This window comes from Peromyscus californicus, unplaced genomic scaffold (assembly GCF_007827085.1).
Source record: "Peromyscus californicus insignis strain IS unplaced genomic scaffold, ASM782708v3 Scaffold_8__1_contigs__length_139910024, whole genome shotgun sequence".
NCBI lineage: Eukaryota > Metazoa > Chordata > Mammalia > Rodentia > Cricetidae > Peromyscus > Peromyscus californicus.
The window spans coordinates 98,954,206-98,980,916 of record NW_026294606.1 but is presented as its reverse complement, the minus strand read 5'-3'; the positions used below and the strand labels follow the sequence as shown (position 1 = coordinate 98,980,916).

General features: G+C 45.1%; 1 protein-coding gene across 2 annotated transcripts; it reads right to left on the bottom strand.

Moving 5' to 3' along the window:
- Positions 1-72: 72 nt before the first annotated feature.
- Positions 73-25,203, bottom strand: Adat1 (adenosine deaminase tRNA specific 1). 2 transcript variants are annotated; one of them, XM_052728470.1, is made up of 10 exons: positions 24,902-25,203; positions 22,407-22,598; positions 22,094-22,162; positions 19,144-19,198; positions 18,240-18,370; positions 13,509-14,112; positions 10,764-10,909; positions 9,309-9,408; positions 2,588-2,674; positions 73-1,319 (listed from the first exon to the last, which is right to left on the bottom strand). In XM_052728470.1, exons 2-10 carry the CDS (start codon positions 22,585-22,587, stop codon positions 1,184-1,186), a joined length of 1,509 nt encoding a protein of 502 aa, XP_052584430.1. In that variant the 5' UTR covers positions 22,588-22,598; positions 24,902-25,203; the 3' UTR covers positions 73-1,183. The 2 variants fall into 2 exon arrangements, with proteins under 2 accessions (XP_052584430.1, XP_052584428.1); XM_052728468.1 differs by having other exon boundaries at positions 22,392-22,598; positions 24,902-25,202.
- Between the last annotated feature and the right edge of the window lie 1,508 nt (positions 25,204-26,711).

Below are 26,711 nucleotides of genomic sequence, written 5' to 3'. Positions count from 1 at the left end.
AAACATGAAAAGAAAAAGATGCTGGAGAAGTGTGGTCTGCAATGTTCAAATAATGGAACTTTGTCAAGCAGCAACGGTCCATGCCAGCTACCTTTATCCTCAGCTGGCTGTCTCTGTGTGGTAGGAAAAGATGGTGACCACTGGCAGTTACAAGATTATAGTGGCCCTCACGACACCGATCAGAGGAGAATACTGGAAGCAATTATAGTGTTACACTTGGAGGCAGAGGCAGGAAGATCAGAGTTCAAGGTCATCCTTGGCTGCATAGTAAGTTGAAGGCCAGCCTGGGCTAAGGAGGGGATCCTGTCTCAAGAAGAAAAGGTAGGAAGAAGAGGAAGGAGAGGGAGAGAGGGAGGGAAAGAGAGAATGATATATTTTGGGTTAGTTATGATGGTGGCTCATGCCTATCATCTTGGCACTTGGAAGGCTGATGCAGGGCTGAAAGTCAAGGATAGTGCAGCTACAAAGTAAGACTCTGTCTTAAAACAAACAGCCGGGCGGTGGTGGCGCACGCCTTTAATCCCAGCACTCGGGAGGCAGAGCCAGGCGGATCTCTGTGAGTTCGAGGCCAGCCTGGGCTACCAAGTGAGTTCCAGGAAAGGCGCAAAGCTACACAGAGAAACCCTGTCTCGAAAAACCAAAAAAAAACAAACGAACCTTTCTTGATAGGTCTGAGAACAGAGCTTTCCAAGGCTAGTCCTGTGCTGAGCCTGAGAGTAAAGTTAACTTCAACTACAGCTGATTGCTGAGGACTGAGAAATGATGGTTCCCAAAGGAAGGCTGGGAATATGAAATACATGTTCACTACTCCAGGAGAAGCTGCAAAGTTTCCAGACATTCTAATATCATTTCAGCCCAATAAACATTTGCCGAATCAGTGTAGGACAACATAAGCCAGGGCTGCTGCAGATCACTTTAAAAAGCGTCATGTTCCGAACTCTGATGTTGTAGTATAGAGCACCAATGAAGCGCCAGTCAGTATGGAGAGGCCACTTTAGCAAGGAGCTCCTCCAATCAAGTGCAGATTGATGAGGTCCAGGTTCCATCGACAGGACACCGAGGAGGTGCAGCACCGAAAGACGGCGCTTCTTTCTTCTCTGATTGAACCACCAGGAAAGCAGAGGTGTGCTCAGCATGAAGGGAGACGCAGGTCAATATGAAGGGTCCTGATATGAGCAAGAGTTCACTTAAACTGGTGGTAGTCAGGTGGGTTTCTGATCCAGGATGCAAACGGCTGTTTCCTTCGGAGTGCGCGCCAGGCTTCCTGGTAGGCGGACGCAGCCTCCTTGTACTCCTGGTAGGTGGCCAGCTTCTGCACCCTAATGCACACATGTCATCAACACAGTTCGCACTGGAGCAACTGGATTCAACAGATTCAAACAGCACAGCAAGAGCAGAGAGAGCACTTTGCTCCCTCTACAGGGAATTCAGGTTAAAGCAATACATGCTAAGGCAGGTTAGAATCACAGAACACTAGTACGTATGGCTCTTGTCCAATTAGGTAAAATTTTCTTTTCTTTGTGGTGCTGGGGATCATACAAGGTTTCATGTATGCTTAGACAGTCTCCTCCTATCACTCACTGAGCTGTCTACCCCAGCCCCGACTTAAAGTTTCCTCCAGAGGATCTAGAGATTAAGAACCTTCTTAGCTCTGTTTCTTATAAGAATATTATGGAACATCTACAGCCTTTAGCCTCTCTGACTGCTGAAAAACGTCTGACACTCTGAACAGTTGTAATTTGTTGTAGAATATTCGTTAAAGATGGGTTACATTTGTTTATGCTGTGGAATATTTGTTTAATGATGCAAAGATGTGTTGTATTCTTTTATGTTGCATTTGTTTAACTCTGTGAAGCTGTGTTACTTTACCTCTCTAATACACCTGATGGTCTAAAAAAAGAGCTGAATGGCCAATAGCAAGGCAGGAGAAAGGATAGGCGGGGCTGTTAGGTAGAGAGAATAAATAGAAGGAGAAAAAGAGGAGATTGAGGGTTCTTGCAGTAAATACTGATTTAAGTTTTATTTTAATCCAATTTTTTTTTTTTTTGTTAAGAGTGGGACCCATGAACTTGATAATTTCAAGCTGTATTTAAGTTCTGTGCTCCTGGAAAACAGGTGTAGCTTCCTAACAGAGGCCCTGGGTCCCATTCCCAGCATCATAAAGTCAGCCAATCAGTCAAATGATAAAATGGAAAAAAAAAAATCAGGCCTGTAATCCTAGCATTTGGGAGGTTGAAGCAGGAGAATTGCTGTGGGTTTGAGCTTAAGCTGTCCTGTACAGTGAGTTTCAGTTTCAGGCCAACCTGGGCAGTGAGATCCTATCTGAGAATAAGTAAATCAATGTGTGAGTAAGGAAACCTAAAGCAGAACCTTCCTCTTCCCTTCTGTGTTTACTGCAAGCAGTCTCTCCTCTATAACTCAGGTAAGACATTGACACAAACCTACAAGCTCCCCTTCTCTGGGAAGTAGTAAGCGCCCACAGGCTTGCTGAGTGGATGAGTCACCTGCCAGATGTCTCACCATGCACAAGCCAGAACCAGAGCAGAAGTCTTTACAGACAGGAGGACAGAGGGATGGACAGTGTCACCTGACAGAGTCCGGCTGCTTGTCTTCTGCAATGCTGCTCAGCAGCTTCTGGAATGATCTAAAGAGTTCCACCTTGCTGATTCGGGATCTGTTCAGAAAAGGAAAGTAAACATCACTGACTAATAACTAGGTGCCAGGTCACTATCAGAGACACTAGGCCTCATCACAGTGCTCAGGAGTGGATGTGCCAGATCCCCCATCCGACCTGAAATGTCTCATCAGCCCCTCCCCTCCTTCTTCCTCTTCCCCCCTGCCTCCTCCCCTGACAAAACGTCTTGATATGTTGCCCAGACTGGTCTTGAATCATGAGCCTCCTGCCTCAGTTTCTCAAGTGTTAAGATTATAGCACGGGTCACCACACCCTGGCTCTCTAGAGATCTGTGTTGTGACTGCTGGCAAGTGACACTGACCTGTTAGCCACATGACTGAGCATTTTCAGAATTAAATCCTCTCACCCCATTCAAGCTTTCAGAGGACTGCAAACCCACATGACATAATTATTGACCTCTCAAATCCCAAGGTACAATCGCCTATTAAATTCATTTTTTTATTCCAAGTCAGCAGAAACTCTGAAGAATAAGGTCTATTGTTATCTAATGAAGCTTTTTTTGTAGATAATTTGTTAAACATCAACAGATAACTAACATACTTTCATAGAATAAATCTAATGGGGGTATGAAAGATATATATAAGGAAATTATAAAAATTAAAATTATTTGGGGGCTGGAGAGATGGCTCAGCAGTTAGGAGCACTGACTGCTCTTCCAGAGGTCCCCAGTTCAATTCCCAGCAACCACATGGTGGCTCACAACCATCTGTAATGAGATCTGGTGCCCTTTTCCGGCGTGACATGCACACAGAACACTGTATACATAATAAATGAATAAATAAAATATAAATCTTTAAAAAAAACTAAAATTTAAAATAATAAAATGAAATTATGAAAGCTTATTGAGGGCTGGCTGGGGCTATTGCTCAGGGTTAGAACATTTACCTTGTACATGTATTAGGCTCTAGGTTCAATCTTCAGTACTGCTAGGAAATCCAAAAAAAACTGGGGCTAGGCAGATGGCTCAGCGGTTGGGAGCACTTGCTGCTCTTGCAGAGAACCTGAGTTTGGTTCCCAGCATCCATATTAGGTGGCTCACAACTGTCTTGTTACTCCAGATCCAGGGGATCTGCCACCCTCTTCTGGCCTCTGTAGGTACCTGCACTCATGTGCACATACTCACAAACACGCATAAACATAAATAAATAATGAAACATAAAAAATAAACCTTAGACGGAAAAGATGGCTAAGTGGTCAAGAGTATGTGCTACTCTTCCTGAGGACCTGGTTTCAGTTCCCAGCACCCATAGAATGGCTCACAACTGTAACTCCAGTTTCAGGGGATACAATGCTCTCTTCGGGCCTCTGTGGGCACTGCACGTATGTGGTACACATACATTCAAGCAAAATACTCATAAAATAAAACAGATATAAAATAAAAATAGATCTTTAAAAAAAGAAAACTAAGTTTTGGGTTGGTGGGATGGCTCAGTGGATGAAGCCATGGCAGCTTCCATGGGACCTGCATGGTAGGAGAGGACCAGCCTTCCAAAGCTGTCCTCTGACCTTAACACACATGCTATGGCGTGGTGTTTGTAAGTACATACTTCACAGACACAAAAATAAATGTAATAAAAAACTTCAAGAAGTCCTAAATACCCAGGTGGTGGAGGTACACGCCTTTAATCCCAGCACTCGGGAGGCAGAGGCAGGTGGATCTGTGAGTTGGAGACCAGCCTGGTCTATAGAGTGAGTTCCAGGACAGCCAGGGATACACAGAGAGAAACACTGTCTCCCAAAACCAAAACAACAAAAAAAAGTCCTAAAAAACTGGGAACTCAAAACTATCCAGTCTGGGGAACAAAGCGCTGACCTGGCAGGAGTGTTACATACGCTCACAGTCCATGTTCCTACGAGCCATTAGTGGGATAGTGGTTAGCAGAGCGGCCTTCCTTGTTTTCTGGTCTGAAAGACAATGCTGAAAGATGTCTATTTTTCTCAAATTGACCTTTAGATTTAAAATCCAAGAATGGCCAAGACAGGACAGTCTTGAAGGACACGACATGAGGACTTTCTCTAACAGAGATGATCTTATTTAAAGCTAGAGCTGAGTGTGTTTTTAGAGTCAGGAGTAGTGATGCATGTACAATTCCAGTACTTGGTAGGCTGAGCAGAATTGTGAATTCAAGGACAATCTAGGACAGGGAGAGAGAAGGGGTAGGGAGAAAGAGAGAGAGAGAGAGAGAGAGAGAGAGAGAGAGAGAGTATCTAAAAAGGCATAAAGAGTATGATTTTGTTATAGAGATAAATAGAACAACAGAAGAGAATAAATAGGGGTGTGTGTGTGTGTAATCGTATATGTGGTTCCTGGATTTGACACAAATATCCCACTTGGCTGGTGGTGGCCTACACCTTTAATTCCAACATTTGGGAGGCAGAGGCCAGCCTGGTCTATAGAGTGAGTTCTAGGATACCAGGGCTACACAGAGAAACCCTATTTTGACCCCTGACCCCCCCAAATCCCACTTAAAGCATGTGGATTTTCAGAAATCAGTAGCTTACATTGCCATAAAGACTACAAAGTGAGTGTGTCTGGCAGGAAGTCAGTACTATAAACAGTAGGCTTTTCTATATAACTACGTGCTGGGTGACTGCAGGGCTACCAGAAAGTTGTACCTCAAACCTCCTGGAGCTCAGAAAGTTTATTTCTCCCCACCTGAATAGAGTGGCCCGGAGAATCTATGCACCAACAGAGACTCTGAAGCTGAGACACAGTCTCCTGGGACTGAAGCAAGTCATATAACCAAATACTGGCACATGTTCATGTAACGGTGCCAGTTAAGCCCAGGTTAATTAATTACTACTCAGAAAATTAATACTCAAGAACAAAGTCACCTGTTAAACATTAGAGAGAACATACCCCAAGGGTAGGCAACAGAGGCAACAAAAATGTTAAATTTTCATGTATCTAGTAATTTTATTATAAATATGATTTTATCATTTGACTATATGTATTTACTAATAAAATGTTAGTCAAGCCGGGCGGTGGTGGCGCACGCCTTTAATCCCAGCACTCGGGAGGCAGAGCCAGGCGGATCTCTGTGAGTTCGAGGCCAGCCTGGTCTCCAAAGCGAGTTCCAGGAAAGGCGCAAAGCTACACAGAGAAACCCTGTCTCGAAAAACCAAAAAAAAAAAAAAAAAAAATGTTAGTCAAGACTTCAGTTTGAAAAATATTTGCCTGTTTCTGCCTCCTAAGTGATGGGACTAAAAGCATGCACCACCAAGCCTGGTTTATTACTGAGTATTAGTGAAGTATATTGGAACATTTCGTTCATACTCTACCACCCAGAGGACAGATCCATATCAAGGCTCAACATGTCACCCAATTCACTGGAAGGAGGCCTACTGGGATTTATTTACCTCCATCATGGTAGCACAGTGCCAAGGCCAGTGCCGACAGCCTAATACCCTCTTGGGAACATACCTGTACAGGTTCTCAATAGTCTGTTCCCTGGAGAACCAGGAGGAACTCTGAATGTTTTCCCACTTAAGTCATCTCATTAGTAATGGTAAGATACTGCATGCACATACTCAGCACTCAGGGGCTGAGGCAGGATCCAGACCAAAGCCTGCCTGAGCTATATCATCAGCTCCCTCTCCACTCCAAAAAAAGAGTTACGCCAATAAAGCAAATTAGAGTCTGGGAGTATAGCTCAGTGGTAGAGTGATTGCTGGCATGTACATGGCTTGGATAGGGGAGATGGTTATAAACCTCTTCTCAATTCAGTAAGCTGTATCATGATCTTTCCAGTATATTCTATTATCTCAACTGGCACAGAGTTTTTTTTTTTTTTTGTAATAAAGAGAACTAGCTTCTATGAGGCAGAGTAAAATCAATCTTCTTAAAACGAGCATCTTTTATGTGATTCCTGTTATTATCCCAGTGTTTGTAAACACACCTTTCTTGCATCTCTAACAACGCCATCTGAGATCCCCAGAGTTTCCCAGAGATGGCCTCATAATGCAGCCACTAAGGGATGAGCAGTAAGGAGCCTGCTTCTCCCAGCAGCTGAAGGTCTTAGTACAAAGTAAGCTCTAGCTGGACGTTGGTGGCACACGCCTTTAATTCCAGCACTTGGGATGCAGAGCCAGGAGGATCTCTGTGAGTTCGAGGCCAGCCTGGTCTACAGATCAAGATCCAGGACAGGCTTCAAAGCTACACAGAGAAACCCTGTCTCGAAAAAACAAACAAAAAACAAACAAAACAAAACAAAAAAGTGAGCTCTAATTCCTGCACACAATAATGTTACAAAGATCATTTAGCAAGATGCCATTTCAAGCTGTATCTACCTTACTCAGTTCTCACATTGGCTACCCTTGCTTTACAGTTGGCAAGTAAGCTCAGAAGTGGAGTGATCTGCTCAGGGACACCTGGGAGAAACAGTGGCAGGATCTAAATATTGGCCCCTCCGATCCCCAAGCCCTGCTGCCCTGCAGAGTCTGCCTTCTGATTCATATTCCCATTCTCTCTTTGCCTCCTACTTACAGATAAGGATGTAAGCTCTCAGTCTGCCTGCTGTCATGCTCCCCACTATGATGGCCATGGACTCACCCTCTGAAACCGTGAGCCTTCATTAAATGCTGCCTCCTATAAGTTGCCTTGGTCACGGTGCTTTGTCACAGCAGTAGAAAGGTTAACTAAGACATGGTCTATCCATGAACCCTCATTGTACAGATAAGTACACTGCGGCCCACAGAGCAAGCAGCTGGCCTTGCCCCCAAGTCACACAGACAACTGGAGACAGAGCTAGGGTTAGAACGTGAGGCACTCCAGGTCACACAGGGAACAATGACTGTGACAAGCTGGAGAACAGCAACGCAAGAATCTAGAGACAAATGATCCCTTTAATTCAGGAGGTGCTGGGAGTTGAGCTGGGCTTTTAAAGCATGAGGGTAAAGACTCAAGGCAAAGACTAACACTCCCTCACTCTGAGCAAAGGAGCAAATGGAAGCCACAGGCCGCTGAGTGGGGCCGATGAGGAGCCTGAGTCTATCACTCACAACAGAGCCAGAGTGCAGCAGGAAGCCTGCAGGCCTGACCTCTCATGACCTGCTCTGCTCACACATCCTGCTTTCAGGCTGATGGCAGGTCTCCTAACAAGTACAAAAGATGGCTGGAAACAAAACGAAATAAAAACATTGAGTACATTTTTGTGAGTCTGAATTACATAAGATTCCTTCGATAAGAATCCAAAAGTACAACCAAACAAAGAAAACAGTACATAAATTTGACTTCATTAAATTTTAAAACTTTTGTGCTTTAAAGAGCACCATCAAGCCGGGCGGTGGTGGCGCACGCCTTTAATCCCAGCACTTGGGAGGCAGAGCCAGGCGGATCTCTGTGAGTTCAAGGCCAGCCTGGACTACCAAGTGAGTTCCAGGTAAGGCGCAAAGCTACACAGGGAGACCCTGTCTCGAAAAACCAAAAAAAAAAAAAAAAAAAAAAAAAAAGAGCACCATCAAAAGTAAAAAAAAGAAGGGAGCTAGAGAGATGGCTTAGTGCTTAAGAACACTGGCTGATCTTCCAAAGGATGCAGGTTCAATTTTTAGCACCCATAAAATGGTTCACAACTGTCTGTAACAACTGTAGTTCCATGGACTCTTTTCTGGTTTCTGTGGGTCCTGCACACACATGGTGCACAGACATACATGCAGGAAAAACACCTATACACATAGAATGAACAAAATCTTTAAAAAAAAAAATTAAAAAGGTCTGGGTACAGTGGCACATACCTAGGTGGATTGGATCTTTGTGAGTTCAAACCCAACCTGGTCCATAGAGACCTGAGTTTGGTCCTTGGGACCCACATGGTGGAAGCAGAGAATTGAATCCCACAAAATGTCTTCTGACATGACACATAAACGTAACTTAAAAATTGAAAATAAAGACAAACCAATCATAAAATGGGCAAGGAATGATAACACATATTTCTCCAAAGAAGATACACGAATGGCTAGTAAGCACCTAACAAGATGCCCATACTATTAGTCATTGGGGAAATGCAGAGCAAAACAAGGAGAGAGCACTTCATACTTAACAGACAGACATCACACGCATCAGATGGGATGCAAGGCAACTGCTTTTGGGACCACACCATGGTGGAGCTGCTAGGAAAATGGTTCACTCATTCCTGAAAAGCTACCCATGTGGTTACCACAGACCCAGCAAGTCCACTCCTACGTACAATCCTAAGAGAAATGAAAGTATACAAAAACAGGCACCCAGTTGTTCACACCAGCACTACTCATAATAGCCCAAAGCAAAAAATCCCCCAAAGCCATCACTGATGAGAGAGAAGTCAAATGAAGCATTGCTATATAGTGGATACTACTCAGCCATCTATGAAGGAAGTACCAATCCACACCACACGAGTGAACTGTGCAGGCATGCTACGTGGATGAAACAGACACAAAGGACCACACAGTAAATCATTTCATTTATACCAAGTGTCCAGAAGACAGAAATATGTGGAGAAAGTAAATGAAGCAAATGAGGGATTTCCAAGGGCTAGGGAAGGAGCAGGTAGTTTCCTTTTAGGGGAAAGGAAAAAGTCTCAGAGTTGGATAGGAAAGAGTTCATAGATACCATCTCCCCAGCCCCAGTGAGCTGTACCTGGCCCGAGGGCTTCCAATTTCTTTCTTTGTTGTTCCCTGTGGAAAACCATTGGCAGTCACATCCAAAGGATGCTCAGGAACAGCACTCCAGCTGATAGCTGTGGAGAGAGGAATTCTGGGATTAAAACATTTTCTACTCCTGGATCAGTGCTGCCCTCAATCTTGGCCCGAGAATTTCCTCTCTGCAGTGGGCAGCCATTAATACCGACTCATAACTGGTCACAGTGTTGAGAGCAAGCATCCACTGAGTGCTCATCTCTCAATGAGACAACTGTCTCCATCCCCACCCCCAAGGCTCAGGGAACACTGTGGAAGAGGTGAGATGGAGGAGAGAGCTGGAGGATGGGGAGGAGGGCTGTGAAATGTTCTTCTCTGGACATTTGATGGCCGCTGCACTCAGGAGCTTACTGTAGCTATGGTTACCTGCAAAACTCCAGCTAAGATGAGTCAAGATGTCAACAGGCAGCACTAACCGGACTCAGCAGGCTCCAGAAAAAGAAAACAAACAAACAAACAAACAAACAACCCCCAAACCAAACCAAATAAATGAGAGAGAGAGAGAGAGAGAGAGAGAGAACCAACACATAAACACATACATGGAAGAGGAGGGAGGGTGACATGTTGGGAGAGTTGGGGTCAAAATAAAAGATAGAAACCTGTGTAGTTTCCCATGAATGTTACAATATTTTTACTCACAAAAATATTTTTCTGCCTCTACAGCACCATGAAAGTTAGATATGACATCAAAACCCAGTTGGATCTGATGCTTGGTTCCTCAGGGTTCAATGATATCAAACGGTTCATCATTTTTTTCCCCGAGACAGGGTTTCTCTGTGTAGCGCTGGCTGTCCTGCAACTCACTCTGTAGACCAGGCTGGCCTTGAACTCAGAGATTCACCTGCCTCTGCCTCCTGAGTGCTGGGATTTATGATATGCGACACCACACCCAGTAGTTCACGATGATTATTATTATAGCTTACAATTGAACGTTTCATTATACTTATTTATTGGGAGACACATATGTATGCCGTGGCGCATGTGTGGAGGTCAGAGGACAACCTGAGGGCAGGTGGGTTCTTTGCTCCCACATGTGGGTTCCAGGAATCAAACTCGAGTTATCAGGTTTGTTGGCAAATGTGCCTTTACCTGCTGAGCCATCTCACTGGCTCCTAACTTATAATCTCATTGAAAATGTGTTATATGGTAGACACGGAATAATTGTATAAGTACAATTTCTTAATTCTCATAATAGGCATGACAAGCAATGTTCTTCTCATCTGAAGAAGAAAGGCCATAAAGAAGGCCAAGACAGGGCACCTAGCCTGGCCAGGATCTCCCAGGGCATACACTCAACCCTGTGTGGGTGTCTTCCAAGGAACACACGGGTTAGCACTGTCGCCCTGGGACAGTGTCAGAGCAGTTACTCCAGGGTCAGCTAACCTGGACTCCTTACCTGCCCCACAAGGCACGAGCCGGCCCGCTCCGTCGGCTCTTCGCACTTGCACTGCATGGCGGCTCTGTTCGAACAGCAAACCTGACTGCTCTATCTTCAGTTCAGGAACTCCAAAGCCTCTGGGTAACTCCAAGGCCTCCTGACACCTAAGGAGGAGGGAACTGCCTTCGGTTTAGATGCACCTGGAGAAGAAGACTCAGAGAAGCGTATCATCCCCGAGCCCTAGGACAGACAAAGACCCTAGTGGCCGAGTGAATCCACCAGTTTACTTATTGAAGTGGGGAGTGAAGAACGCCAGGATACCACACAGTAGGAACTTTTGATTTTTTTTTTTTGGTTTTTCGAGACAGGGTTTCTCTGTGTAGCTTTGCGCCTTTCCTGGATCTCACTCTGTAGACCAGGCTGGCCTCGAACTCACAAAGATCCGCCTGGCTCTGCCTCCCGAGTACTGGGATTAAAGGCGTGCGCCACCACCGCCCGGCCATGAAACTTTTGAATTTTATTACTTATTTATTTGAGACGGATCCCAATTAGCCTGGTATAGTCCCCAACCTGAAATACAGCAGAGTACAACCTTGAAATTCTGATCCCCCTGCCTCTACCTCCTGAGTGCTGGTGTACAGGATAACCCACCCTTTTTTATGAGGTGTTGGGGATCAAACAGACAGCCTTATGCCCGCTAGCAAGCAGTTACTAACTGAGCTATATCCCCAGCCCCAGCAGGAATTCTATGACTGGAAAAAGATCCCATTTTACTGGTCTAAAGGCATAACTAAAAACTGAGTTAATATCCATCAGTGGTGTCAGAAATCTCAAATTTCATTCTTCACTTGAGAAACTTAAACTTTACCTTGTTTACACAGGCTTCCTAAGAAATTCTTCAAACTCACCCCAAACTAAAATCATCCCATACTGTAAGTTGGTTTTCCCCCTTTTCTGAACAAGCCAGGTGCTCATATGATGCAAATCTAATGCACAGATAGGAACTTCAAATCTCAGAAACTTTATAACCATTAGCAGCCTCCACTACTCTCCATGCCCTTCTCCAGCCACCGGTAACCACAAACCCAGATCTCTATGTACCTGACTGTGTAACAGCCCTGACTGTCCTGGAACTCACTCTGTAGACCAGGCTGGCCTTGAATTCACAGAGATCCACCTGTCTCTGCCTCCCAAGTGCTGAGACTAAAGGCGTGCGCTACCACCGCCCAGCTTGTACTTGCCTCTTGTGGTTATTTCACATCAACAGACTCAAACATTCATGGCTTATTTCACTTAGCATGGTATTTTAATGGTTCACTCATGTTGTAGCATGTATCAGCACACTAGTCTTTTTTTTTGAGACTAGATCTCATGTAGCTCAGGCTAGCCTTGACCCTAATATAACTTCTGATCCTCCCGTCCAAGTTTTGGGATTACAGGCTGAGTGCCACCATGTTTGGTACTCCAAGACTTTCTAACAATGGACAGTATTTCTCTGTGTTACAGTCTTGGCTGTCTTGGAACCAGACTGGCCTCAAAGCTCACAAAGATCCAACTACATCTGACTCCCAAGTGCTGAGAAGCTGAGAATAAGGACCTGTGCCGCCATGCCTGGACATACGTGAAGTCTTTCTTGCTCATGGATCTACTGAGCAGCACTGGGCTGCTTCTGTTTGGGGCTATTCCTAGCATGCTGCTATAAACATCTGTGTGTATGTTTTAGTGGGATTGTACATTTTCACTTCTCTAGGGTGTATGCCTAGGAGTGGGAACACTAGGTTCTGTCTGGGGTGCTGCTTTTGGAATCTGCTACCCAGGCTTATATCCCCATGATGCCTCTCTAGCCCTCATCTACTACAGCACACACCAGAGTGGTCATGTGTACAGCCATCACTGTTTATCTTTTTTTGAAACAGGGTCTTTGTTTATTTTGCCAAGATTTAGAATCTTGCTATGAAGCTTAGACTGGCCTTCAACTGAGCTCCCCCATTACAGCTTCCTGAGTACTGGGGTTAAAACTAGTATTTTTTTTTTTTTTCAAGAAAAGGTTTCTCTGTGTAACCCTGGCTGTCCTGGAATTCATTATGTAGACCAAGCTAGTCTCAAATTCACAGAGATTATTTAGTGTTTTTTAAGTATAATGGTCATGTAGCCTGGGCTGGCCTCAAACTCCCTATGTAGCTAAGGGTAACCTTGAACTTCTGATCTTCCTGTTTCCTCCTCCCAAATGCTAAGATTAGAAGTCTATGCCTTCATGGCCAGTTTTATGCAGTGCTGAAATTCAATCTAGGGCTCCTTCAAATTAGGCAAGCACTCTTCCAACTGAGATACATTCCCCAGCCCTGGCAATTATTCTGCTTACTGTAGAAATGCACAGAAGAAAAATGATAATGTACAGCAATAACAAAGAAGAACAGCCCATAACACCATGACTCAGAGATAATTATCGATATACAGCCTCCTACAGCTTTCTGTGCACATCCATATTTTAAGACCAAGATGGAGCTCACTTCATCTTCTAAATTGCTCTTTAAACATCACAAACATCTTTCTACATTAAATATTCATCAATACTATTTTTAACAAAAGAAATCACTTAATTTCCAATGGCAGAGCATTTCTGGTTTCCTTTTCTTTTTAAGTTACTGTATATATAAACCTAAGACTTATACTTTCTTAATTATTTCTTTAAAAATAATAAATAAGGTGGAGACTCTCCTGGTTCCTCGCACACCTTCTACTGCCCTCCCCACGGCCTCTCACCTGCCAGTCAACGCTCTCCTCATGGCTTCCTGGCTGTATGGGCACTTCCCAATGACCAGAGCTGACAGGTAGATGGGCTTTTCCAGGAAGTGCATCAGCAGTGCACCCTGGCATCCAAGGACATTCCACCTTGCCATCTTGTCACTGCAGGACATGGAGCACGTCCTGTCTCCCCTGCCAGGCTTTACTCGAAGCAGCCCCACCTGGTGGTAGGCAGCACCTGGCTTTCTCAAGTCTCCGGTGTCTCCGGGAACGCACTTGGCTCCTGTTCTATACACATCTACCACTCTGAAACTACCTGGAGCTGTTCCATTGGCAGCATCCAGTTCCTCCGTGGTGAGATCAGAGCTGCTGACATCTGGTTTGATTGTACCACTTTCCTGCATCCCATGGTGAGCTATGCAACTGGAGAGCGCCCTGGCAGGAGCTCCAAGCTTCATCTTCTTGGCTACAGGGCTGTCAGGGTCTTCACAATCCCTTTTATTTTTGGAATCCTCTAGATTATCACTCCTTTCCACAGGTGAGTTGTTGACCCCATTTCTGATGACAAGACAGCAAGGTTGTTCTTCAAACTCCAGCATTGGAATGATGGAGGCATCCCCACCTGCATGAGAGGGGACCCTTTAACCAGGAATTCTCAGAACGAGCCTCCCCAGCCAGTGACATTAATGTCCCTTAGGAATTAGAAATGCAAATTGTAAGGCTGGAGAGATAACTCGGTAGAGTGATTGTCTCGCATGCAGGAGACCCTGAGTTCAATCCTCAACACTGTATGTGTGTGAGTGTGTGTGTGTGTAAAGCAAATTATTGGGAACTAATGGACATGCTGAATGAGAAACTCGGAAGGTTGGACCCAGAAGTCTGTTTTAATAAGCTGAGCAGGCCATTCTGATGCAAACCCAAGTTAGAGAACCGTATCCTCAAACCGAGGTCAATTTGTTTTCCCTGCTGAACTGAGGTGAGGAAAGAGGCAGAGAGGTGATGAGCTCAGCGGTAAAGCATAGGTCTAATGAGCGTGAAGCCCAGGCGTGATTGTAACTACCACTAAAAGAGAGACAAATAAATACAAAACCAAAATCCGCAAACGGACACCTGCAGGCGTTGGTACTCACCTTCCTCTGTGTGACACGGGATCGTGTTCCCTAGTGCATATGCCAGCAATCCATTCTGTCATAAGATTGGTAAGATTACAGACATGTGCTAGTATGTCTGGCTTTACGTGGGTTCTAGGAATTCAACGTTGCCATAAATGGTTGAAAGCTTGTATAGCAAGCACTTTACACATCAGACCTCCACAGACATGCTTCTTTTAACACTAAATTAACATTAGGGCTGGAGAGACGGCTCAGTGATGAAGAGCACTTGCTATTCTCCCATGGGCACAGGTTCAGTTCCCAGCACCCACATCAGGTGGTTTATAACCTCCTATAATTCCAGTTCCAGGGGATCTGACACCCCTGGTCTCTACTGGCACTTGTATGCAAGTGGTACCCATAAACTCACATAAGCACACACATAGTCACATAACAATAAGTAAATAAATCTTTTACAAAATTAATGATATACATATATATACAAACAAACAAAAACCCATGCATGTGCTAAAGCTCTAATAAAAATTGCTGAGGTCAGCCGGGGGGGGTGGGGGGGGTGGGGTGGTGGCGCACACCTTTAATCCCAGCACTTGGGAGACAGTGGCAGGCAGATCTCTGTGAGTTTGAGGCCAGCCTGGTCTACAGAGTGAGATCCAGGACAGCCAGGGTTACACAGAGAAACCCTGTCTCAGAAAAAAAACAACAAACAAACAAAAAAAACCCCACTGAGGTCTTGATGAAACCCCTCTACTAGACCCCATGAGTTAAAACTTCTTGATGAGAGAATTATGGAAATTTCTGCCACAAAGAAGTTTTAGAAACACTGTTTAGACCAGGGTTTCTCAATCTCCACACTCATGAAATTTTTGTTTTGAGACAACACCTCCTGTAACTCAGACTGGCTTCAAACTCCCTATTAGCCAAGGATGGCCTCGAATTTCTGAACCTCCTGCCTCTGCCTCCTAACACCTGCAATCACAAGTGTGTCCCCAAGCCTGGGTCTAATGAAACTGAGTCAGGTAATTATTTGCCACGGAGGTGATCCTGTATGATATAATCCTCCAGTCCGACAATCAAAAGTGTCTCCAGAGCCAGTCTGGTTGCACACACATGTAATCCCAACACATGGGGATTGGAGTGAAACTATCCTCAGCTAAGAACTACAGTTTTAAGGGAAGCCTTAAAAAAAAAGACATTTTAAAGAAGTATATGTGTTTGTCTCATATTCACATGTGTGCAGGTGTCTACAGAGGCCAGAAGAGGGTCTTGGGTCCCATGAAACGGGACTTGCAGGCAGTTTTGAGCTGCCCAGGATGGGTGCTGGGAACTGAACTCATGTTCTCTAGAAGAGCAGTCAGTGTCCTTAACCACTGAGTCACCTCACCTGCTTAGGCAAAGACTTGTTTTGTGACACTGGAGATCACAACCAAGTCTTGTGAATACTGGGCAAGCACTCTACCACTGAGCTACATACCTCAGCCTGAGAACTACTGATTTGCAATGAGAAAAGTTTCCCAAGGGCATTTTGTGGACTGGTATCCTGTAAATGCCTTGGAATACAGTAGTGGCTTATTTCACGGTTGAGTAAATTTGACAAACATTATTCAAAATATCCTCATCTTAGGGATTTTATGATGCATATTCCTACAGTAAAAACCCACAATAAATTGCCAATTCCAGTCCACACCAGTGTTTCCAAAAGCTCCAGTGTTTCCCTTTGCTGGATTACAGATGTCCAACCTACTCTGTGCCCACAGGAAGCAGAGAAAACCTGAGGTCAGGGGAACGCACGTGCTCCCTTGAGAAGGGGGCTATTTCTCCAAACCAACCCAAATGTTGCTTTTTCAGTGTGGAAAGAATATCCTTGTAGTCTTTAAAACCAGAGAGTGGGAAAGGCAAGAGGGGTACAGAAGGAGAAATGCCACAGGAGAGGCTGCCTGGCTGACTTCCAGAGACCTTACAAGGTGACAGCAACTTTGGAGAATTCTTTGGGGTCCACCTCCTTCTCTGTAGGCACAGAGATGTGATCTTGACAGACGCCTGAGTACGAGAGGCTGACTCATGCTAATAAAACACAAAAGTAAGAGTCTGAAGTAGCTAACCAAGACACCAAATTATTAATTAGTAATGAGAAGTAAATGTCAAGGGAGCCAGAGAGTCACATTTGCTAGGCAGTGTGCTTCCTTCCTACAGATAAACCACGGGTGGGGTGGGAGGGGGCGCCACATGCAAAAGATTACTCATGAACGCAGGGAGCTATATCAGTGACTGAAGATTTTATCCAGCAAAACACTTTCTGGAGTTTTTAAGATTAACAGAGGGTTGCCAACTTCTTATTTAAGATCTTTAAAAACAAAAAGCCAATTACCACAATTAACAAAGAGAGAGCCTCCGCCCACCCCACAGCTCTTCTCTCTCCCACCTCTCAGCACACTGTGTCACCATCCCTTCAAAGCCTGAGGAGAAACCTGGAAGCCATCTTTGCCGCCTCCTTCACAACAATCATGAAGTCTGACAACTGTCCTCCTAAATCTCCCTTACATCTACTCAGTTGTCTACCTCTCATGAATGACCTCTCCCCTCCCTCAGTCATACCCTCACTTAAAACACAACAAAAAACTCTTGAAACCTTTCCTTTTGAATCATCTACTACACAGTCTGGATTCTTCTTGCTTTGCAGATGCTCACAGATCAGTACGGCCCTGAGCCCGCTGGTCCGTGTAGTTTGTTAGAAGGCTGACACCTTGGATCTATGCCCCAGGTCTTTACTCACATTAAGCAAGCACATTACCACTGAGCTCTCTCCCCAGCCCCTTATTCACTGCTTTATACTTAGTACGCCCTATTGTGTCTGAGTAATGGAGAATACTTATTCGAGACAGACATGGTGCCACACTCCTGTAACTTCAGGAGTTCAAGGCAAGGTGGACTAACAGCAGGACCATCTTAAAACACACACACACATACACAAAACAAAAAACTCTGGGTGTGGGGAGCATGCCTACATTCCCAGCACTTGGGTGACTGAGGCAGGAAGTTTGCTGAAGCTCAAGGCCAACATGGGCCTACGTATTAAGTCTAAGGCCGGCCAGGACAACTTAGCAAAAACCTGTCTCAAAAGCCAGTGAGCTGGCTCAGTATGTGAAGGCGCTTGCTGCCAAGCCTGATGGGTTCCACCTGTAGACCCCACCTAGTGGAAGCCAAGCACTAACTACAAGTTGTCCTCTGACCTCCACGTGTGTACAGTGGACATGTACATGCACACAGCCTCTCTCTAAATACATAACTAAAAATATCGTCTCCAGTGAATAGATGACTGAATGCAATGGGCTTTAGGGTAAGTTACTGTTGTAAGACTTCGGGCTTTTGAGCCCCAATAATTACGTTGTACTTCGTGGGGTTAAGCTTGAAGCTGTCCAGTCTTGACTTTGAGAACTAACAGTAGAAGACTTCTCCCCTCCCTATATCTGCCTTCTGCTTTTCCCCCGGTAGAAATGTGGTCATATATATAAATAATCACTACCATTAGTTGTAGCTATATCCAGCCAGAAGTTTTTTGGAGAAATATCTCTATGAGTGAGATAAGCCTAAGGAAGCAGTCAATACAACATTACTCCTAAGGCTTGACTATACTCACAGGGTGTGTGGCTAGAGAAAAACACAAAAGACAGGTCAGGTCTGAGCGTCCACAGTCCTCTTTGAGTTCCTGGCACAAAGATACTATCCTCTTTCAGGACGGCCGCCAAATGGAGCTGATGGAGAAGGTACCTGAGGGTTGGAAGATAGCAGAATGAACACTTAGGCTGGGGAAGCAGCTCAGGCTACTTTACATACATGCTGAGGGCCTACCATATGCAGCACCCTTGGCTTGACTCCCAGCACTATAAAATGAGTTAAATGGAGGAAAAAGAATAAACAAATTTCTGTGGTAAAGAGAGCTCTCTTGCTGGGCAATTACAGGAAAGGAGAACAATGAGACTGATAATGATCTGGCATTCTAAGAGTGACAGAAATGAGTCCTTTGTAAAGGTCAGGAAGATTGCAGACTTCGCCCTGGATCTACTGAAATCAGAATCTCTGGAGGTAGGTTCAGCCATCTTGTCTACTCCCATCCCTGGGCCGAGGTTTGAACCCAAAGTTCTGATGTGCTAGGCAAGGGCTCCATTACTAGCTCCATTACTAAGCTTATAACCCTGGTCCCAGAAACCTGGGTTTTTTGTTTGTTTGTTTTCAAGACAGGGTTTCTCTGTGTAAAAGCCCTGGCTGTCTTAGAACTCAATCTGTAGACTAGGCTGTCTCAAACTCACAGAGATCCACCTGCCTCTGCCTCCCAGTGCTGGGATTAAAGGCATGCGCCACCACTGCCTGGCAAGAACCCTGGGTTTTAACACGTGATTCTGAGGCATACTCAAGTTTGGGAACACTAATCTGGACTCTGGTAGTTCAGAGAGACATAATCTACATCAGCTTCGAGCTCATTAGAAATGCAAACCCCACCCCCCAGACATATTCAACCAGACTCTTTGGAAGTATGACTTTACCTCTGGAAACTTCTTCGGGCTATGATCTCAGCATGGCTGTCATTGAGGATGTCTCCTGTGGCAAAGACAGGAGATATGGATTAAATGAAGCCTGGGATCTGGAGGGCCTGGCGGAATACAGCAGTACCCCGCCAGCACTCAGGATGGCCATGTTACCTCCTCGAAGGCTCTGTGAGAAAGTGTCACAGTCATTAGTGGTGATGTACTTACAGCTTGAGTTTCTCAACATTTGGGACAATAAAATTCTTTGTTGTAGGGGGAAAGCCTATAAAATATAGGATGAGGTAGGTGTGGTGGTGCATGTCTTTAATCCCAGCACTCAGGAGGCATAGGTTGGTGGATCTCTGTGAGTTCAAGTCCAGCATGGTCTACACAGTGAGTTCTAGGTCAGCCACAGCTACACAGAGAAACCCAGTCTCAAACACACACACACACACACACACACACACACACACACACACACACACACACACACCAGGGCTACATAGGGAGACCCTATCTCAAACAAACAAAAACATTTAGGATGTACAGGATCCTTTACCCACAAGATGCCAAGAATACCCCACCCCACCCCATGTGGTGATGACTAAAAACTCTTCTGGACAATGTCAAAGTACCTTGGGTACAAAATTGCCATTGGTTGCTGGGTTTATCATGGTGCCTATAATCCCTGGCTTAGGCAGGAATACCATGAACATAGCAAGTTCTAGATAAGCCTTGGCTACATACTGAGATCCTATCTCAAAATACTAAACAAATTAAAAAAAAAACAAATAAACCAAGTGAAACAAACAAACAAACAAACAAAAATACCTCTTATAGTTGTTGTTTCACTCTCTGGGGGGCCTGCTACCCAGCTCCTAAATAATCCCACAGAGACGTATTCTTACTTATGAATACCCGGCCTTAGCTTGGCTTGTTTCTAGTCAGCTTTTCTTTTTTCTTTTTTTGATTTTTCGAGACAGGGTTTCTCTGTGTAGCCCTGGCTGTCCTGGAACTCACTCTGTAGACCAGGCTGGCCTCGAACTCACAGAAATCTCCCTGCCTCTGCCTCCTGAGTACTGGGATTAAAGGCATGCGCCACCACTGCCCAGCCCTAGCCAGCTTTTCTTAACTAAAATTATTCCATCTACCTTTTGCCTCTGGGCTTTTATCTTTCTCTATTCTATATACCTTTCTTTACTTCTTACTCCATGGCTTGCTGTGTAGCTGGGTGGCCTCTGATATCCTCTCTCCTTCTTTTCTCATTCCTTGATCTTCTTCCCAGATTTCTCCTTCTATATATTCTCTCTGCCTGCCAGTCCCTCCTATCCTTTCTCCTGCCTAGCTATTGACCATTTAGATCTTTATTAGACCAATCAGGTGTTTTAGACAGGCCAAGTAACACAGCTTCATAGAGTTAAACAAATGCAACATAAAAGAATGCAACACATCTTTGCATCATTAAACAAATATTCCATAGCATAAATGAATGTAACACATCTTTAACTAATATTCCACAACAACCTCTAGTTGAGATTTATAGAAACAATTTTTTTTGAAGTGCTTGGGGATTGGATCTAGTGCCTTATGCATCTAGGCAAGTGCACTGCCCCTGAGCTATATCCCCAAATTCCTTCAATTTTTTAAAGAAGATATCTTATTACATTTTCATTGATTTATTTTGTATATATGTGCCATGATGTGTACACATGTGATACAATATGCATGTAGATAGAGGTCAGTTTTCTCCTTCTACTATGTGGGTCCTGAGAATCAAGCTTAGCTTGTGGCTTGGTGACAGACAAGGTCTCACTGTGTAGCTCTAGCTGGCCTGGGACTCGCTAGAACTCCACAGCAATCCATCAATCTCTGTCTCCAAAATGCTGGGCTTAAAAGTGTGCACCACCAACTCTGACACTTTATTTATTGAGACAGGGTTTCTTTGTGTAACCTTGGCTGTCCTGGAATTAGTTCTATAGACTAGGCTGACCTTGAACTCACAGAGATCCACCTGATTCTGTCTCCCGAGTGCTGGGCTTAAAGGCCTGGGCAACCAACCCTGACAAGGGGTTTCACTAAGCTGGTTAAGCTCTTCTTTGACTCTATCTGTAGCTGGTGGGATTGTAGGCTTGTGCCACCTGGCTACAGAAATCCTCCATCTGTAAATCAGGGATGGATTTATCTCATACTATGGTATTGTATTCATGCTCATGGTGATACATTTCCATACGGGACCTGAGATGGTTCCCTCATATACAGGAGATATGGCGAGGAGAATGGAAGGGACATCCACATTCTTGTTGATGCCAAAGGTCTATTTAATTCAAGACTGCTTTCTGGGACTTCAGAAACCACTCAGGCTGCTTCCTCTTCCTGCCACTCTGCCTTAATTCCTTCTAGATATAATGTGGAACAATTAAATTCAGGGAACCTTTGGTTTAAACATTAAATTACTGACTTTTAGAAGTATGTTCCTGGTGATTTTTTGCTCTGATTTGGACTTATTTCTTTTCTTTTTTCCCCCTTGAGGCAAGATATTTACTATGCTAGTCTTGAACTTCTTGCCACAGCTTCTGGAGTGTTGGGATTATAGGCATGCACTACCAAGTTCAGCTCTGAATTCTCGTTTTAAAAAACAAAGTCTTGCCGGGCGGTGGTGGCGCACGCCTTTAATCCCAGCACTTGGGAGGCAGAGCCAGGCGGATCTCTGTGAGTTCGAGGCCAGCCTGGGCTACCAAGTGAGTCCCAGGAAAGGCGCAAAGCTACACAGAGAAACCCTGTCTCGAAAAACCAAAAAAAAAAAAAAAAAAACAAAAAAAAACGAAGTCTTCCCATTGGCAGGACAATCAGTAGGAAATGAGGGGTCAGCCACTCCAACCAGTGTGGCCCCGTTTCTTTGACAAGGAGACTAAAGGTCAGTATGGACACCCTGCGCAGAGATAACTGTTGAGAGCCTCTCCTGGCTTACCGCTCTTCCTCATCTTGGACTGGCCTATGCATTTTGTTCCTGTTCCCATTGAGACAACTTCCTTTGTCACTGAAAGGAAAAAAAGAAATCATTAAGTGAAGTCTCAGAGGCTGAATGCTTCCCAGCGTTCAGGTTTAATAAGTCCATATGTCTCCTTTCTCCAGAGGATTCCCACAGGTGGTCTCTACCAGGACTGCAGTTCCGTGGTTGAGTTTGCCACCACCAGAAGTATTGCGCCACCTGGTGGAGATCATGGGAAAACACCCAACACTAGAGTTCACATCCGGTCTGGTCTCACCTTGCACTTCCTTACCAGTGGTGTCACAAGTTTGGTCAGCTGGAGACTGTATCTTCACCACAGCTGCCAACAAAGTCCATTCACGATCTGGCTCAGGCTTCCCCTGCTTGGGGAGTTTGCCACTATAGTGTGCATAGCACAGCTGAGCAATCTCATCTGCTGTCCACATAGCTGGAGCTGGAGCGGAGGCCCTCATAAAAGCCAAAACTATCAGAATAGAAAGGAAAACCAGTGTAAGACAGAGCCTCCCTCACTCCAGTGCCTCAGCAGTCTCCAGTGTAGCCGGAGTGCTCAGACTAAGGATCCTGTTTTCCTACTAACCTCCCTTCCCTCCCGTATTTAATAGACGAGAGAGAGAGAGAGAGCCACAACTCCCACAAGGCATGTTACCGCTTCAAGATTAAAACAGCTATGGTATACCAGTTAATGAATCTGGATTTACTATGTTTTACACTGTCCTTTCAAATATCAGCTTGCTCTGGGCAGAGCTTCACCCTACAAAGTTACTTTCTGGACAGATGTTCTTTTCCTCCTTTTTTCCCAACAGACAAGTCAACCTACCTCAAGCTAGCAAATTTCCAAAGTCTCTCACTGGATGTTTTCACAACAGTTGTACTTAAGGGTGTGGGCATGGAGCTGTACTTTCTAGGTTTCAATTCCAGGTGTACCACAGATTAACTGTGTGATTATTGGGTGGATTATTTTAGTTTTCACATCTGTTAAAACATGGATCATAGCTGGCCAGTGGTGGTGTGTGTCTTTAAACCCAGCACTCAGGGGTAAGAGGCAAGTGAATCTCTGAGCTCGAGGCCTGCTTAGTCTACAGAGCGAGCTCCTGGGCAGCCAATGCTACACAGAGAAATCCTGTCTTGAAAAACACAAACAACCCCCACCCCCAAAAAAATCATGAATAATATACTTAACATTTTTTTCTTTTTGATTTTTCAAGATAGGGTTTCTCTGTGTAACAGCCCTGGCTGTCCTGGAACTCGCTCTGTAGACCAGGGTGGCCTCAAACTCATAGACATCTGTCTGCCTCTGCTTCTCGAGTGCTGGGATTAAACGCATGTGCCACCACCACCTGGCTAGTACTTAACATATTTTATTTTTTTTATTTTTATTTTTTTTTATTTATTTATTTATTTTTTTTTTGGTTTTTCGAGACAGGGTTTCTCTGTGTAGCTTTGCGCCTTTCCTGGAACTCACTTGGTAGCCCAGGCTGGCCTCGAACTCACAGAGATCCGCCTGGCTCTGCCTCCCGAGTGCTGGGATTAAAGGCGTGCGCCACCACCGCCCGGCTTAACATATTTTATAAATACTTATAAAAGCAAACGTCTTTAACAATGTTGACTGTGACTGACATTACAAAATACATTTGGTGATCTGGGACATTTGAGTTGGTAGGGGAAGGATTGTAACGGGCACATAAAGCCACTTATACACAAACTAACAAAACATTAAGCTGATCAGATCTGAAAGAGGCCTGAGAGGTTTGCAGAGTCTCCCACTCTTGGCTCTGTTAGTGCTCACTGGATATATCTTGACTTTATGTGATTATATGAAAAGCTTCTTAGATGAGGTTATATGATGGCTAGACACAGCAGAGCATTTGTAGCATAAACAACAGAACAGTTTTTACTGAGCTCAGATGTGATGTTTCTGCAAGGTATTTCTACAACTTCTGCAAGTTGCATTTATTTTTGCAGTAAATGGTAATGATTATTCTAGCAGGGACTGACAGAGATAGTTACTTTAAAGTCTAACGCAGAGAAGTCTTGTATTTCTTTCTTTCTTTCTTTCTCTTTTTTTCAAGATAGGATCTCTCTGTGTAGCCTTGGCTATTCTGGAACTCACTTTGTAGACCAGGCTGGTCTCGAACTCAAGAGATCCGCCTGCCTCTGCCTCCTGAGTGCTGGGTAAGTCTTGTATTTCTAGGAACATAAGCATGGAAGATCCTAGAATCCTGTTAGGTCCAGGGAGGCAGCACAGAACAGTTTATTTTATAAAGGTAGTCACCTGCCATCAACCGACAATTAAACTAGAGGTGCATGTTACGAACTGCAAGTCAAGGGGGGCGAAAGCAGCCCAAACGCCGTCACGTCATTCAGGCAGCGGACTGAAGGACCACGCACGCGGTTGTTGAATGTTTCGATATTTGGGTCCACTGTAACGCTTGTCTACAACCCCTATTTAAAGACCTTGAAAAATTCCTTCATACGAAGGAACTCAAGCAGGCATTTCTCTGACCACTAACAATAGTCGCAAGAAGCTGAAAAACCCATTTCTTCCCCACCTTTCCTTCCCCGGAGGTGGGGCTCCGCGGGACCGGAGCTCCTAGCAGGACCCTGAGACCCCTCCCCGCGGGGGCAGAGGACACGTGTCCTCACAGCCTCCTCCCACACAAGCCCAGCTGTGTCGACCGGGCCCCGAGACGCCGATCTGGAGGCCCTGAGACCCTGTTACCCCCCGCGCCACAGCCCCACGCCCTCCACCACTCCCGCCACACGAACCCCTTCTACTGCCACACTCGCCAAAGAACCCGGTTGCGCAGCGGAAGTGATGCGCTAAACGACAGCTTCGCTCAAGCTCCGCTCGCAAAGCACGCTGGTCTTTGTAGTCCTTGGGTTGGAGCGGAGCCAAGTCCACTCAGTTCTAATCAAGATGTGCTGAGATGAGGAGGAAGCCTGCCTGTGCAGTGAGGTAAGGTTTCAAAACCGACTTACCTCGAAACTCGTCTGAATTTTAACAGGAGTATGACCAGATCCTCTGACAATTTTCCGCCTTACTCATAACAAATCCTGCATGACTATCGTGGGCTTGGATGACATGGCTCCTCACTCATTTCTCTTCAGGGGTAACATCCCTTGTTACTCTATGTACATATATGAATAAATATCCTGCCCCTTGTCGACTGTATGTAAAATAGCACCGCAGTCCTCTTACCCCCTGCTCGGTGTTTTTTTCTTTTTTAAAGATTTATTTATTTATTATGTACACAGTGTTCTGTCTGCATGTTCGCTTGCAGGCCAGAAGAGGGCACCAGATCTCATTATAGAGGGTTGTGAGCCACCATGTGGGTGCTGGGAATTGAACTCAGGACTTCTGGAAGAGCAGCCAGTGCTCTTAACTTCTGAGCCATCTCTCCAGCCCTTGGTGTTATTTCTTAGTGTGTGCGCCCACCAAAAAAGAACATGTACTTGATCTTGTCTGGTTCTCCCTCAACTTCCCCGCTCAAGCCCTGCAGAAAACAGAATTTCCATGGAAGTAGTGATTTGATTGTTCACTGCTGTGTTTCCAGTATTTCAGAACAATGCCTAGTACTGAACAGACATTAATATACATCTGTTTAAAGATTACAGCTGCAGATGAGACTTAAGAGAGTTGACTCAGGAGTTAAGAGCACATCTTGCTCTTGCAGAACTGGACTTTGGTTCTCAGCATCCATTTGGTTGGACAGCTTATAACTGCCTGTAACTCCAGCTCCAGGGGATCCAACGTCTCTGGCCTCAGAGGGCACCTGTACTATAATGCTCACACATGTAATTAAAAATAAAAATAAAGCCAGGCAGTGATGCTGCACCCCTTTAATCCCAGCATTTGGGAGGCAGAGGCAGGTGGATCTCAGTGAGTTCAAGGCTAGCCTGGTCTACAAAACAAGTTCTAGGACAGCCAGATGGTTACACAGAGAAACCCTGTGTCAAAAAATTAAAACCAAATCAAACTAAAAAATTACGGCCGTGCTGCAGCGGCGGCAGATACCTTTAATCCCAGCACTCTGGAGACAGAGCCAGGCAGATCTCGGGGTTCAAGGCCAGCCTGATCTACAGAGTGAGATTCAGGACAGGCACCAAAACTACACAGAGAAACTTTGTCTCTCCCTCCTCTCCCCCCAAAAAAATTACAAGCCAGGTAGTGTGGCAAATGTCTTTAATACTGGCAGAGGCAGGTGTATCTCTGTGAGTTTGTGGCCAGCCTGGTCTACAAAGTGAGTTCCAAGACAGCCAGTTTTTTTTTCTTTTTAAAACAGGGTTTTTCTGTGTAGCTTTGGAACCTATCCTGGAACTCGCTTTGTAGACCAGGCTGGCCTCGAACCTCGAAATCACGGAGATTCACCTGCCTCTGGCTCCTGATTGCTCGGATTAAAGGCGTGCACCACCACCGCCTGGCGACAGCCAGAATTCTTACACAGAGAAATGCTATCTAGCCGGGCGGTGGTGGCGCACGCCTTTAATCCCAGCACTCGGGAGGCAGAGCCAGGCGGATCTCTGTGAGTTCGAGGCCAGCCTGGGCTACCAAGTGAGTTCCAGGAGAGGCACAAAG

What these genes read in the sequence shown, in the direction of transcription:
- Adat1 (XM_052728468.1), bottom strand. Translation starts at nt 22,587, where the DNA reads ATGAGGGCCTCCGCTCCAGCTCCAGCTATGTGGACAGCAGATGAGATT. An exon ending in AGGAGAGCGTTGACTGGCAG is followed by an intron (nt 10,910 to 13,508) that starts GTGAGAGGCCGT and finishes CCTCCTCCTTAG; the next exon opens with GTGTCAGGAGGCCTTGGAGT. An exon ending in GCTCGTGCCTTGTGGGGCAG is followed by an intron (nt 9,409 to 10,763) that starts GTAAGGAGTCCA and finishes CTCTCTCCACAG; the next exon opens with CTATCAGCTGGAGTGCTGTT.